Raw genomic sequence first — 14,180 nt, 5'->3', positions numbered from 1 at the left:
TTTGTACGTAAATATAATTTTTATAAGCTTATTATTTTACTAAATAAATTGCTTTTGTAATGTTTTTTTTATTTTTAATAAGCGCACAAAGCGAGTTTATTCAAAGTAGTATATAAAGGCTTTAAAAGCATTATTGCACTTTGAGGAATATAAATGAAAAAGCATTTTTGCGATCTCTACTTTGCTTATAAATATACATAAATATACAAATTTACACACACACACACATACAGTTTTCTACAAATGAAGAGCGTATCCCATGTACAAGCTTCAAGTGCACTGAGCTAACTTAACAGTTGGGCAGACACTGTAGTGTTTTGAAGATCACATATGTACATGAGCCTACATGTAAACATATATTTTCATATATATGTATATATATTCTATTAAATCCATATATGTACATACATATGTATATATATATATGTATATGTGTGTGTGTTCAAATAACCATTAATGTTAGCAAATATTCAAACATTCCGACACAGCTTCAAATGCTGCGCTTGGCTGATGGCAAAGCTAAGTTATAGGATGTAAATGTGGGTCTCAAACGACGCTTGTAACCATGTTGAAGGAAAATTGAACAGTGATTCTGTTCCCTTAAAAAAAGTTTAGATTCCAAGGGTGTTGCAGGCTATATCCTAAAGCAAATTACTTTCAGATAATCTTAAATAGAGTTAGAAATGAGTACTTTAAGGCTTGTATAAAATACCGGCAGACATTTTTGTTTTCTAGGGACCATAGAAAATAAACGCTATTTCTTGTACTATGCCTAAGCGTTTATTCCTGTAAATAATATAGAACTACTTAAATTAATTGATTAAGTAAACTTAAATTTGAGGTTATGATAGGTGCTTTTCTTTCCTATTTTTCGTCCTCTTTCAAACATTTATGACAATAACTAAAATCATGTTAGAAAAGTTAGTAGACAAACTAACCTTATTTTTGAGGTTATGTTTGCCGATTTCTCAAAAAGCGCTTTTTCTCTTCTCTCAGAACCATTTCTAACGTTGCTTGGTTTGTATTGAGACCAGAAAGCTTATTTAGTTATCTGATTCCAATAAATATGCAGAGTGTTCTAGTGTATGTACCAGATTTTAGAATTGCTGCCTCTGCTATATGTCTGCTTTGTCCTGCTCTCCTAACTAACTGGGTCATATGCATAGACTGATTGAAATAAATTATCGCACTGAATACGTCATGATCTCTATGTTTTATAACACTCTTTGACCTCTATACCTATAACGAACTCGACTTGTTTCTCTTTCAAACTCCTTTAGATCGCACATCAAAACTTTCTTTTGAATACAACGTACATCATCTCATCTCATATATTCTCTTCGAATCGCTCTAAAATATCCGTTTTGTTACTACTTTAAGCTACTTGAAAGTACAAAGACTAGCAGATGAAACAATTTTCCAAAAGAACTTGCGGAATGTTGTTAAGGTAACAGCCTTCGGTCATACAATTCAAGTTACTTATGTCTACCCGATATATGCGAATAAATTTACTTGGCATACATTCTTCATTTTTTTTAAGTTATAGATCAAAAATTAAAAATGTTTCTAATAATCATAGCTTGGCACATTTCTAATAAAAATATTGACAAAGTTCATCCATCCCTATGCTGAAGAAATAAGTGGAGGACCGCAAAGAGAAATATATAACAATACTCCGTGACCTAAACCAATTGGGTAATGTCATGGTACATTCCTGCAGTGAAATTTCCTTAATATAACAGTTACAGAAAAGCTATAGTCTTACTGAAAGGCAACGTACTACCGAACAGCACAACTACATTTTTGAGCGTGTCTAGTTTTAAAAGACTAAACAAGCAGATCCAATAAATAGATAAATATTTACAAAAATCCATAGAGAGTTGAAGAAAACAACTTGAAGTTGGCTGCTTTCCTTGATAAAGTACTCTATTTTCTGTCATATTTAAATCCCAACCTGTGTTTGTTACGGAGAAGATTTTATATCCGACATTCGTGATTTTGTAATTTAATTTTCTAACGCAGTCTGTTATAAGAAAGGGTTCTTCAAACTTGTCTATATAGATCACGTACTATGCTCTAAAAAGGAGTAAGTTACAACCGTCGTTCGGAATGAGAGAAATGAGAGATACGTAATTGTTACTCTCAAAGCATCAAATACAATATGCTGCAGTAATTATAGCTCTCCGCTCTTTACCAAGTGACGTGATAGCTTTAACTGTCTATCATCTGCAAATAAATCAGATGATATTGTTTAGCCTTGAACGTGAAACATTGGAGCGAAAAAACGGTTAAATGAGCTGTGAAATCGCTTGTATTGCTAATAATGAAAGTAAATTGCTTTGGTAATTACACTTATTAACATGGCTAATAATATTTTAATGTGAGGCCGAAATGAAATGTACAGTAAAAGTTTTATAAAAAAATCGGCGACTATTTAAGGCATGTGCCGCTTCGTTTTTTTACAGTAAGTAACTGCAGCTATTTTTGTATCTAACGAATTTTTGTGACATAAAAAATGTTGAAGGACTATAAAATTGTCATCTGTTTCGCAATGTTTACACTTTTCGGTCTAACAGTTAAGTGTGAAAATAATTTTGAAACATTTGAGAAATGTTTGAAATAATTCTATTTCTACAGTTAGCGCGCTCAGATCCACAGCTTCAAGCAAGATTCATTGAGCTCCAACATACGGTGAGAGAATTGACTACTTCCTTATTGAAATTGAGTCCGAATGGCGGTGAGTCTGTATAATATATTATTAGGGAGACTTTGTGAAACTTTCATTAACTTTTTTATTTATAGAAAACATATCAGAAAATGAAAACAAAAATCCGATGGATTTTGAAGATTTCAAAAATTTATTGAATCTCTAAAGTTTTGGATATAGAGGAAATTTTAAATATGAAAAGTAATCAGCAATCAAGAAGGTAGTTGATTTTAATTAAAGTGTATTCCGCGCATCTATTAGTCAAAATATATTACGTAACTAACCAAAAATAACTGTTATTTAACTTATTTAACTTGTATTCAGTACATTAAATATAATACAAAAATTTGCGTAAATAAAGAAACAAATTTGATTTATGCTGAGTAGTATTCAGCTCAGTAATTAGTTAAAACATTTAAAAAATTTAGCAATATCAACATTAATGAAGTATTTTAAGCGATTATTTAAAAAAATATGCAGCCAAGTCACTTACTCCCGGTAGGAAGTGTGGAACAATATATGTATGTATATTTAAACAGTTACTCACTCAATACGAAATATGGCACAATTTGGGCCCCTCTAATATCACTTACCTGGTTAGACAGACTTAAGCCGTTTGAATAATATCGGAGTTAACCTTATCTTTCACAATATCGCTGACACATTTATGTTTGTATCGGGGCCCTGAAATGAGAGCTGGTGAGCAGAAGATCATTCTCAAGATGACCAAACTTCTTGAATATTCAATTTGCATAAAGCTGAGCCATAAGCCATTAGAAAGTAGTTTGGTGTTGTGTGTAGCTTCTTTAAACGGTTTAAAAACAAATAAACAGTAAACCTCAAAGTAATAACATCGACAACCAACGAACTGAGGATTTCTTTAACTTTATTATTCAGAAGCATGTACAGAAATATTAAAAAATACGAAAATCAAAAAAATTTTGAAACAGTTCATTAACATTATAATAGTTAAGATTTTAAATTGCATCGTCGGTTCCTCGAAATTATGATGAAATTATACTTTTGGAGTGATGAATAAGAGATTTGAGTCATCTTCCTGATTGTGCTTATCTCACGCACGGATTATTCCAATTAAAACGAAACACTCGGTAGAAATGTGCCGCACTAAAAATAAATATGCAAAATGATGTATTATCCAACACGACGAATGCAGGCGGCGAGAACTAAGCAAAAAGTAATGAAAGAAATTAGTTAGAATATTCTAAATGAGGTACTCATGATATTAAAGCTTACCTTAGTTCTGTTCCCTATGCAAACAATACATTTCAACATCTCCGATCACATAAGCCCGATTATTCAACTCCAGCATACCTGCTCTACGACTCTCACCCTTCCTATGCGGCATGGTGTAACGTAATTTCTTCCAGAATGCCGGATCGGCCCAATCCAAGTAGGTGTTTGCATTCAAATAGGCTTTCAGCTCTACATCCAACAGTTTGGAGCAATTAATTTCGCCATATTTCACTAAAATTATACGCGCACGTCCCTCATTCAAGGAGCATTGATGCGCCGTGCGAAACTCCATGCGCGCCCAATCGGATTCGATGAAATGCTGCGAGAGTATGATGATCGTGCGACACGACTGCGCGACCGATTCAACAATTTGTTCGGGTATATAAGCACCACCAAGCCAGTTGCGTTCGTGTGTGCAAATGCGAAATGGCGGCTCGCCTTGCTCCAGTTGTGGCAGCAGCGTTTGATTTACGAATTCCTCGTCCCTATGTGCATAGGAGATGAAGGCGTCGAATGTTTTATCCTTATCCAATTCCTCCTCATTGATGCAACACAAACAGATTTTATGATGATACAACCACGCATGAACTTGCTTGCGAAACTTATAATATAGTGCGAAAAGAAAGAGTATTGCAATAATCAAAGCGGCAAAGCAGCTCATTAGAAGGGTGATCATATTAGACGCGCCGCAAATGTCGGAAAATTTTATATCTCTCATAAGAACATTCCGTAAATTTACGCACACCATTTTATCAACATCCGCAATACGTTTACGTTGTGTGCGTATCGCACGTAACAGCAACTCAGCGCTGCAGTCGCATTTCCATGGGTTATCAGCGAGATATAATTGCTGCAGTGACCCACTCTCATTGAGGTAAGCCGATACAAACTCCACAGTCAAATGGTCTAAGCGGTTATGACGCACATCCAGCATCTGCAGTTTGGTTGGCAGTTCCATTGGTCGCAGTAAGTTGAGTTGATTGTGAGAGACATTGAGATGCGTCACATTCGCATAGCCGATCGTGGCATTCGAAGGCAGTTGACGAAAACTATTATGACTGAGTGAGAGCTTTGAAAGCTTTCGAGAAAATGGCTCCGGTCGCGGCAGGTATGGGAGCTCAGTCAGCACACCTCCTTCGCAATTTATAAGCAGCGCTTCCGCGCCTAAACGACAAACACATCCAGCGGGACACAAAGCTGGCAGCCAATCGCAGGACTCACTGCGTTGTATTTTTGTGATTTGGGGTTCCTCAATCGGTGTTAAACTGCAATGCAATGTGAATGGATTGTCCAGATAGTTGTTGATAGCCAACCAAGTAAATTTACAATCGCACTCGAGTGGATTGAATTCAAGATTTATTGTTGTCCCACAACTCATGGTTGCATTGAATGTAGTGGTTGTTATATTTATATGCTTAACGTCATTGAAAGATAGATCAATCACAAAGTCGCATAATGTTTGTGCTTGCTGCAACCATGCCATATCGAAATGTTCAAATTTATTAAAACTTAAATCGATTTCTTTCGTATTAACGAACTGAATTTCAAATTGCTTATCCCACTGTGCAAAAAGAAAACTTAAATTAGGCATCAACGCCACCAAACTGTCGCTATCCATGTGTACTGCAAAGCTGCTGAATAATGTTTCATGTCCGACACTAACGTCTCCCTGTAGCGTCTTGAGCTGATTCATGGATAAGTCCAGTTTGTATAAGTAACGCAATCCGCTAATATTATCAACGATGCTTGTCGGCGTGAGAAAGCTGTTCGCACCAAGTATCAATTGACACAGGAGAGGTGTGTGTCTGAATATGCCTGCCGGTAGATGATCTAAGGAATTATCTCTAAGATCAAGTATTAACAATTTCTGCTGTTTTGCAAACGCATTAATCGGTAAAGTTTTCAATCTATTCTTTTTCAAACACAAATAGTTGAGTTCCGGCAATGTGGCAAACATATCATCGGGTAATACTTCAAATTGGTTGCGCGATAAATCGAGAGATTTTAGCGGATACATCACATTGACAGACTTAAATGGTAAGTCTCTGGTGGTGCCATTCGCTTGAATTTCGATCATTTCTAAATGAGCCACATGTGCGAATATATTCTTATAAAAGTATCCATTCTTTTCTGTTCCTGATATCCACATAGATAGGCGTGTCATATCCTTATAGTCCTGAAAAAGTTTCGCCGGTAATTTCAAGTCGTGAGTGCTGTATATTAAACGCAGCTTTTGTATGCCATCCGAGGACTGGCTGATTTTTGATGTTTGATTTGAGTAATGTACGATTGCCTTGTAGGTAATATCCTCTCGACCCATTACATTTGGTAGTTGCAAGCAATCATCTTTAGATATCTTCAGATAATTCAATCTCATACGATCTAACATGTTTTTATAAAACCCTTGAGCACCATCGTCGCGTAGCTCGCATTCTATGTAAGTGGCATTGCTGTAGCACTCACCAGGCTTGAAATTGGGCCAATTATGACCTTCAGCTTGAGATGTACTTGTTGAAAATGCGTTTTGGTTAAGCCATATTAAGATGGCACAGTGGAAAATGTTCCGGCGCGTGAAGATGTTCATGTTTGAAAATCGTTTTGTTTACAAAAACACACAATTTTATACTGAAATCTTTCATTAAATCTCAACAGCTTTATATACTAGGGAACATTTGGTTCGCACTAAATTCAATGTTTCACTTTCCTCCATAAAAAAATCTCTGTGTGATTTGGTCACCAAAAGTTCGTACTTATATTAAATGATCTGCCATATGGACAAAGTTTCGCTTTCGTATTTACTATTTCATTATTCTAATAACCTTTATTAACGCTTTACGCTCGGGAATAAGAAATATGAAATGTTATCGCAACCAATTTTTTGTCTAACCACAGCAGTTTCATTTAAAGCTTCTTGAGTACACTTGTTTATGTTGGGAAAAAATTCCAAAACCACATTGATTATACGGAAAAATTCGGTCTACAATGGTCACCAAATATGTAAGCGAGACACAAAACTAACGCAAACCAACATTGGACAGTCACTCCGTAGAGCATAGCCTCATTAAAAATTTCTAGAGCTCAATTTATCATTTAGAATCAAAATTTTACATAATTCGTCCCAGTTTACAGTACAGTAATAAACAAGAAATATATCTGTTGGAAATCAACAAAAAATATTTTCCGTACTATATTCCAGTTCAAAATAATGCCAGTTAAATTGAAAGATGCAAAAAAAAAAAAAATCTTAAAATCTAAGGTCACAGAATTTCCCCCTGGGTATCATTATATTCGTACTCACATACACAGTCACAATTCCTTATATGCTGACCACTGATTTACAGCGAGCGAGAGGAAGACAGAGACAGATATTAAGTGGCATTACAATTACAGAAAGGGAGAGAGAGAGAGAAAGACACATTTAGCATACTTTAGCTGTTAGTAATATTAAAATTATGCAATAAACATTTTTTGCTATAAAATATTTGCGGTTTTAATATATTTTGTGTCCATAAATGAACATGATTTTAGAAATAAAACATACATATTTGTGGAATAAACTTTTAGTTATTTGTGCGAAGTATTTTAATTTAGTGCTTAGTCGTATTACGTTGTTAACTCTAAACACTGAAATCGATCAACGGAAAATATTTTTATTGAAATACTTATGTACAAATATACTTAGTATACATATACAGAATGCCTTCCATAAAACGACTTGTCCGAATTCTCCTCTACATCCTGTTGACTGCACTGTTAACGTCAAATGAGATCAGCTACAGCACTACACCTCCTCGTATCATTAAAAAAGCTGAATGCACTTTCTATGAAATTAAAGCACATTGTGAATTATACGATGACATCGGCAATGAGACCCTGGACATACTGTGTGAAGAAGAATCGAAGCGTATCAGTTTGCTACAGTCTGAAATACACATGCCAAATGATAAGATACAGTTCTCTTTCACGAATTGCTTGCTACGACTACCGGATGTATTGAGTCATCCAAACATTGTTTACGAAGCAACGCTGAACTTTAAAAAACCGATACCACAGTCGTTCTTCGCTCATTTGAATGGCATTCAGAAACTAACGCTATTCTACAGAGGTTCCATGTTACCCACGAAACTGTTTACACCACTCAAAGAATTACGTTTCCTAATTGTTAGTAGGATGTTTACCGATGATCATAATACAATTGTGTCAGTCGATACCTTCGTCGAGCTCTACAATTTGGAAACACTGGCGTTCAGCACCAAAACGCAGAATATAACAAAAGTGCATTTTCGTGATTTACGAAAACTGCAACACCTAGATTTGTCTCGGAATGCAATGCAAACGATCGAGCCTCAACTCTTCTCAACGCTAACGCAGCTGAACTACTTGAGCTTGGTACATAACAAATTACGCGAACTACCGCCGCAAATGTTGGCAGCGCAGCGCAACTTACTCATACTGGACCTCAGCTATAACCGCTTAGAGCATCTACCGTTGGACTTTTTTAAGCACACACCTTTGCTGTGGTATCTTCAACTTAACGGGAACCTCTTCAGCACACCGACAAGCATTATTGAGAATATTAGCGGTTTGCGTTACTTATACAAACTGGACTTATCCTACAATGGACTCACGACATTACAGGGAAACGACAGCGTAGGGCATGCAACAGTATTCAACAGCTTTGCATCACGCGTAAACATTGAAATGCTGCTGCCGCTGCAAACAAATTTGAGTTTTATTTTTGCAAATTTTCCAAGCGCTATATAAAATAAATCACTGTGTTTTGTAGAAATTGATTTGTGCGGCAACTTCATCACACATTTCGATATGGCGTGGTTGCAGCAAGCAAAATTAGTATCTGACTTCGAGATCGATCTTTCCAACAATAAGATTAAACATATTAATATAACAACAGCAACATTCAATGCAACCAATAGTTGTGGGACAACAATAAAACTTGGCGAAAATTTACTCGAGTGCGATTGTAGATTGAATTGGTTGGCCAAAAACAATTATCTGCACAATCCATTCAAATTGCATTGCAGTTTAACACCGTTTGAGGAATCTCAAATCACAGAAGTACAGCGAAGTGAGTACTGCGATTGGCTGCCAGCATTATGCCCCGCTAAGTGTCTTTGTCGCTTAGACACAGAAGCGCTGCTTTTAAATTGCGAAGGAGCTGCGCTGACTGAGCTCCCACACCTGCCGCGACCGGAGCCATTTTCGCGAAAGCTGTCAAAGCTTTCACTCAGTCATAATAGTTTTCGTCAACTGCCTTCGAATGCCACGATCGGCTATGCGAATGTGACGCATCTCAATGCCTCGCATAATCAACTCACCTTACTGCGACCAATGGAACTGCCAGCCAAACTGATGATGCTGGATGTGCGTCATAACCGTTTAGAGCATTTGAGTGTGGAGCTTTTCTCGGCTTACCTCAATGAGAGTGAGTCACTGCAGCAAATATATCTCGCTGATAACCCATGGATATGCGACTGTAGCGCTGAGTTGCTGTTACGCATGGTACACACGCAACGTAAACGTATTGCGGATGTTGATGAAATGGTTTGCCATAATCGCCCAAGTGTCCGGCTACTTGATGCGAAGTTCGAAGATTTCTGTGGAACGAAATCTGTGAATTCAACACTGATCTTTACCAGTGCCGCCATAATTATTGGTTTGCTAATTGTTATAGTGCTCTACTACAAGTATCAATTACCCGTGCATGTTTGGCTGTATAGCCACGGCTTATTGCGTTGTTGTGTCAGTGAATGTGAATTGGATAAGGAAAAAAACTTCGATGCATTCATCTCGTACGCGCATCAGGATGCACATTTCGTTAATCACACACTGCTGCCACAACTGGAGCAAAGTGAGCCGTCATTTCGCATTTGCACACACGAACGTAACTGGCTTGCGGGCGCTTATATACCCGAGCAAATTGATGAATCGATCGCGCAATCGTGTCGCACGATCATTATACTCTCACAGCATTTCATCGAATCCGACTGGGCGCGCATGGAGTTTCGCACGGCGCATCAGTGTGCGCTTAATGAGGGACGCGCGCGTATAATTATAATAAAGTATGGCGAAATTACGCAGCCGGAACGCGTAGAAAAAGAATTGCAGGCTTATTTGGATATGAACACCTATTTGGAGTGGTCCGATACGAGATTTTGGCAGAAATTACGTTATGCCATGCCACATAAAAGGGGTGAGGCCAGCAATGCCGGTATGCTCGAGTTGAGCCGCAGAGTTTATGTGACTGGACTGGAGGAGTTGAATTGCGCATAAGTGGTAAGGAAAAGACACATTTTAATCTGTGTTGAAAGAAGCAAACCGTTTTCTGTTTGCAGCATATAATAACGCTTAACCAATGAAATAAGGCTTTCGATACAAACTCTTATTGAGACAAACCCGTTTTTTTAACGATCATAGCATATAATATTTTTCCATCGGTATCGACTAGTGTGGAAGCAAAAGATCGAGACATTCGGTTATAGAACACCGAAACAGATCTACATATGTATATGCTGTTCCATTTTAGAAGATCCTGTTGTCATAAAAGTTCAAAGGATTTGTTCGCAATGATATTCGTATAAAATATATATAGTGTAATTCTAGATAACTGTATTCAAATAACATTATACATATGTACTATATATCTCTTAGCGATCGTATGGATGAGAGAGGCTAGATATGTTTGTTTGCCTTCTAGGTTTTTCATTTGAGCATAGCATTGTCATATTTGTAGTAGTTGTATTTAATACTGTCACTTAAATCTTTTTACTAAAAATAAAAGCTGCTGAATTATATTCTTCTTCTTCTTCTTTGGCATTACAACCGTGAGTCGGTTTGGCCAAGAACATAAAACGCCAAGAATCAGTTGCCTCTATCACATCGCCATCTATGTACATCGCAAGTGCAGACAAGTCCATTTCAACCTTTTATCGGATGTGTGTGTCCTTGCTTCCGTTGTGTACCCATGAGACTAGAATCGAAGAAGCATCGTATTAGATATGTACGACATGGTCTAACCAGCGCATTCGTTGGGCTTTTATAACTTAACTATATCTAATACTATTCCATCTTCGTGGGTACTCCTTTGCTCACGGGAACGACTCAAAGATCGAGTGGAGAACAGTTCTCTCGAATGCGGCAAGTACCTTCTCATTTCGTCTTGTCATCGTCTATGATCTACCGATTCCAAAGTAGAATCTTTTGTCAAGAGTTTTTCTGCGCTTGATCTCCAGACTTAGATTGTTCTAGCATGTATGCTGGTTCCGAGATAAACAAAGTCCTTATTTTTTTTCAAATGAAGAGCTGCCAAACCTCGATGAATGTACTTTGTCTTGCCATCAAAACTAACCTTTTTCGGATCTCTTTTTAGACTGGAAAAAGCTGCGCTATTGGCTCTGTTGGTAAGGTAAGCCTATGAAATCAATGTCATTTCCCTATCTCAGTAGTATAGTGCATTTAGAATATATATTACCACCGTGGTTCAGTTTAGCGACGTGCATCACTTATTCCAGCATTATATTGAAGACTACGCACAAGAGGGATTCACCCTGTCTAAAACATCATCTGGTATCGAACGACTCGGAGAGGTCCTTCCCGCTTTTGACGGTGCTAATAGTTATGCTCAATGTCATTCTTCATAACCGTATGATACCAAAAGTAGGCTTTGATGTCGACAAAAAGGTGATGGGTATCGATTTGTTTGTCAAGGGTCTTTTTCAGGATTTGGCGTATTGTAAAAATCTGGTCTATGGTGGATTTTCCAGGTCTAAAGCCACACTGATAAGTTCCAATCAGTTGATTTACAAAGGCCTTAAGTTTTCCACGCAATACTGTCGCAAGAACCTTGTATGGTACGTTAAGTAGACTGATCCCGCGATAACATACGCCCCCTTCTTGTGGATAGGACAGAATACACTCATATTCGAATCATCGGACATGTATTCATCCTACCATTGGACATGCGACTTTCCACATCCTCGCCGCCGTCTTTAAATAGCTCAACCGGTAATCCATCATTCTCTGGGCCTTTGTTGGGCTTAACCCGCCTTAGCGCTGTTTTCAACACGTCTTGGTTGAGTGAAGTGTCTCCGTACTTATTTCTGTTTTCTGACTCTACAATGTTATGTGTAGCATTTGAGTTTCCATTGCTGAATTATATTCAGCGCTTATAAGCTGTCTATTCGTATTGTATTGTAATCTATAGTAATATTATAAAGAGGAAATGTTTGTTTTTTTGTTTGTTTGTCTCGAATAGGCTCCGAAACTACTGAACCGATTTGAAAAATTCTTTCACCGCTGGAAAGCTATACTATCCCTGAGTGACATAGGCTATATTTAGTTTAAAAAAAAATAGGGTTCCTTACCAAAACTCCGATAATGTAAAAAAAATAACAAATAAGCTTTTTAATCGCGAATGCTGCGAAAACGATTGAAGATATAACAAAGTGATGTACTACAATTTTGTAGAACTTATCATTATCTACAAAAAACGTCCGGACATCATATCTCTAACTCTTATAATTTTGCAACAATAAGCGATTTTATATAAAAAAAATTAATTAAAATACCACTACTTGAAAATGCTCTTTATTTATACCTTAGTATTAATCCTTATCGAAATAAATGATTTATTATTTAAGATCGCTTCAAAACCTTTATATAACTTTTTGAATTATTAGATTCTGACATTCTATTCAAAAGATATCACGAGTTAAAAATTTTGAAAAGCCGCTCGGCGGCTAACTATGCGTTGTAGAGTTGTAGGCGTCACTCGGGCACGGAGGTACGGGAGGGGTGCTGTTCGTTAGTCTCGCAAAAAGTCGAGAACGGGACAAACCGTTCTGGCTAATTTTAGTCTTGAAATATTCGTGGAAGGGCAGGAAAAGTTTTGAGAGTGAGTAAATATGGAAAAATTGCGAGGAAGATACTAATAAGAGAACTTTATTTGAGTTGACAAGAAAAATATAAAAATAGAAAACAAAAACAAAATATTTTGAAGGTTGTCATTGTTGCTTTGTTAAAATATTTTTGTTATTGTTCAATTGTATAAGGTTGTGTCGAAAGCCCAAAACAATTTGTAAAAAATAAGGAAAGACTAAGTTCGGGTCCAACCGAACATCTTATACTCTCGCAATTTATTGATGTAATTCCAATAAGATAACACACAATTTGACCTATATATCCGACATAAAGTCCAATAGAAAATCATCATATATAGTATATGAGGGCTGATGTAATTCCAGAACCAATTTCACTCATTTTCACCACCAAGGTTAACGGGTATGGGGGCAACTTGGCACCTGTTAGTGGGCAGACAAACGGCACATTCGGCCTTGAAATTACTCCTAAATTGCAAATGAACGAAACACCAGTCGGCAAAATCGCCAAAAATAGTGCTATAACGAAGATTTTCCAAATATTCAAGAAGTCGCTGGAGATACTGCACAGGACTTTAAAAGATCTTGATTGTCGATGAACGTTTTTGGTGGAGCCAGGGTTCTGTTAGCAGATGATTTACGACAGACTCTTCCAATTATTCCTGGATAAACGTTACTGACGGGCTAATCGCATGCCTAAAATCATTTAATTTGTGGCGACACATAAAGAATCGCCAATTACAAACTAACATATGAGTGTTTTTGCAACAATATCAAATTGCGATTGTAGAAGCAGTTGGCAGTTGACACCTCGATGGATTAATAGCATTTCCAACAGATTTCTGTCACTTCATTGACTCGAAGGAGAAGTTTTCCTGACATGAAACCTCAATATGATAACCATAAATGACTTATTGAATGACCTATATTGGTGGTAAAAAAAAAGATATCGATGATCTTAATGCGACAATTTAGAATTTCGGTCCAAGAGACCAAACTATTTAAAATTGCCTGTACTATCACCACTCACTTTGCAATTAAAAGTAGTGTGAGTTGTCATCATGCTGCGTCGAGTAATCAATACCGTCGCCGAAGCCAAGATTGGACCAACTTAATTAATGCATACCTTAGCCACAAAAACGTGTGGCCGGGTCTGCTAGTAATATATAAAATATGAATAGTTTGCATGTTTCGCGAGCTGAATTATATTCAGCACTTTCAAAATTGGTTCTATTAGTTTAACGAAATATTTGTTTGGCTTACAAATTGTTTCTTTGCATATTCAGCTTCAACTGTTTTCAATTAAACTTTTTATACTGATCCAT

At 36.9% G+C, this 14,180-nt stretch overlaps 2 protein-coding genes and 1 long non-coding RNA gene across 3 annotated transcripts; 2 read left to right on the top strand and 1 right to left on the bottom strand.

The window, feature by feature from the left end:
* The first annotated feature begins 454 nt into the window (after window positions 1-454).
* Window positions 455-3,158, top strand: LOC128921856 (uncharacterized). The gene is made up of 3 exons (XR_008471167.1): window positions 455-2,575; window positions 2,638-2,737; window positions 2,803-3,158. It is a non-coding gene; the product is annotated as an uncharacterized LOC128921856 (long non-coding RNA).
* Window positions 3,159-3,585: 427 nt separating this feature from the next.
* On the bottom strand, window positions 3,586-6,545 carry LOC105214648 (protein toll-like). Its single transcript, XM_054230519.1, has 2 exons — window positions 3,962-6,545; window positions 3,586-3,891 (listed from the first exon to the last, which is right to left on the bottom strand). The coding sequence occupies exon 1, from the start codon at window positions 6,543-6,545 to the stop codon at window positions 3,963-3,965; it is 2,583 nt and encodes an 860-aa protein (XP_054086494.1). The 3' UTR covers window positions 3,586-3,891; window position 3,962.
* A 1,112-nt stretch (window positions 6,546-7,657) lies between these two features.
* Window positions 7,658-13,885, top strand: LOC105214647 (protein toll-like). The gene is made up of 2 exons (XM_054231042.1): window positions 7,658-8,543; window positions 8,748-13,885. The coding sequence occupies exons 1-2, from the start codon at window positions 7,658-7,660 to the stop codon at window positions 10,250-10,252; spliced, it is 2,391 nt and encodes a 796-aa protein (XP_054087017.1). The 3' UTR covers window positions 10,253-13,885.
* The last annotated feature ends 295 nt before the right edge of the window (window positions 13,886-14,180 follow it).

This window comes from Zeugodacus cucurbitae, chromosome 5, assembly GCF_028554725.1.
Source record: "Zeugodacus cucurbitae isolate PBARC_wt_2022May chromosome 5, idZeuCucr1.2, whole genome shotgun sequence".
Lineage (NCBI taxonomy): Eukaryota > Metazoa > Arthropoda > Insecta > Diptera > Tephritidae > Zeugodacus > Zeugodacus cucurbitae.
The sequence above is the reverse complement of the archived record's forward strand: the minus strand, read 5'-3'. Positions and strand labels throughout refer to the sequence as shown.

Excerpts from the sequence above, each read along its gene's own strand:
- LOC105214647 (XM_054231042.1), top strand. The coding sequence starts at position 7,658 with ATGCCTTCCATAAAACGACTTGTCCGAATTCTCCTCTACATCCTGTTG. Across the intron at positions 8,544-8,747 it reads CATTATTGAGAATATTAGCG|AAATTGATTTGTGCGGCAAC; the intron begins GTTTGCGTTACT and ends TGTGTTTTGTAG.
- LOC105214648 (XM_054230519.1), bottom strand. The coding sequence starts at position 6,545 with ATGAACATCTTCACGCGCCGGAACATTTTCCACTGTGCCATCTTAATA.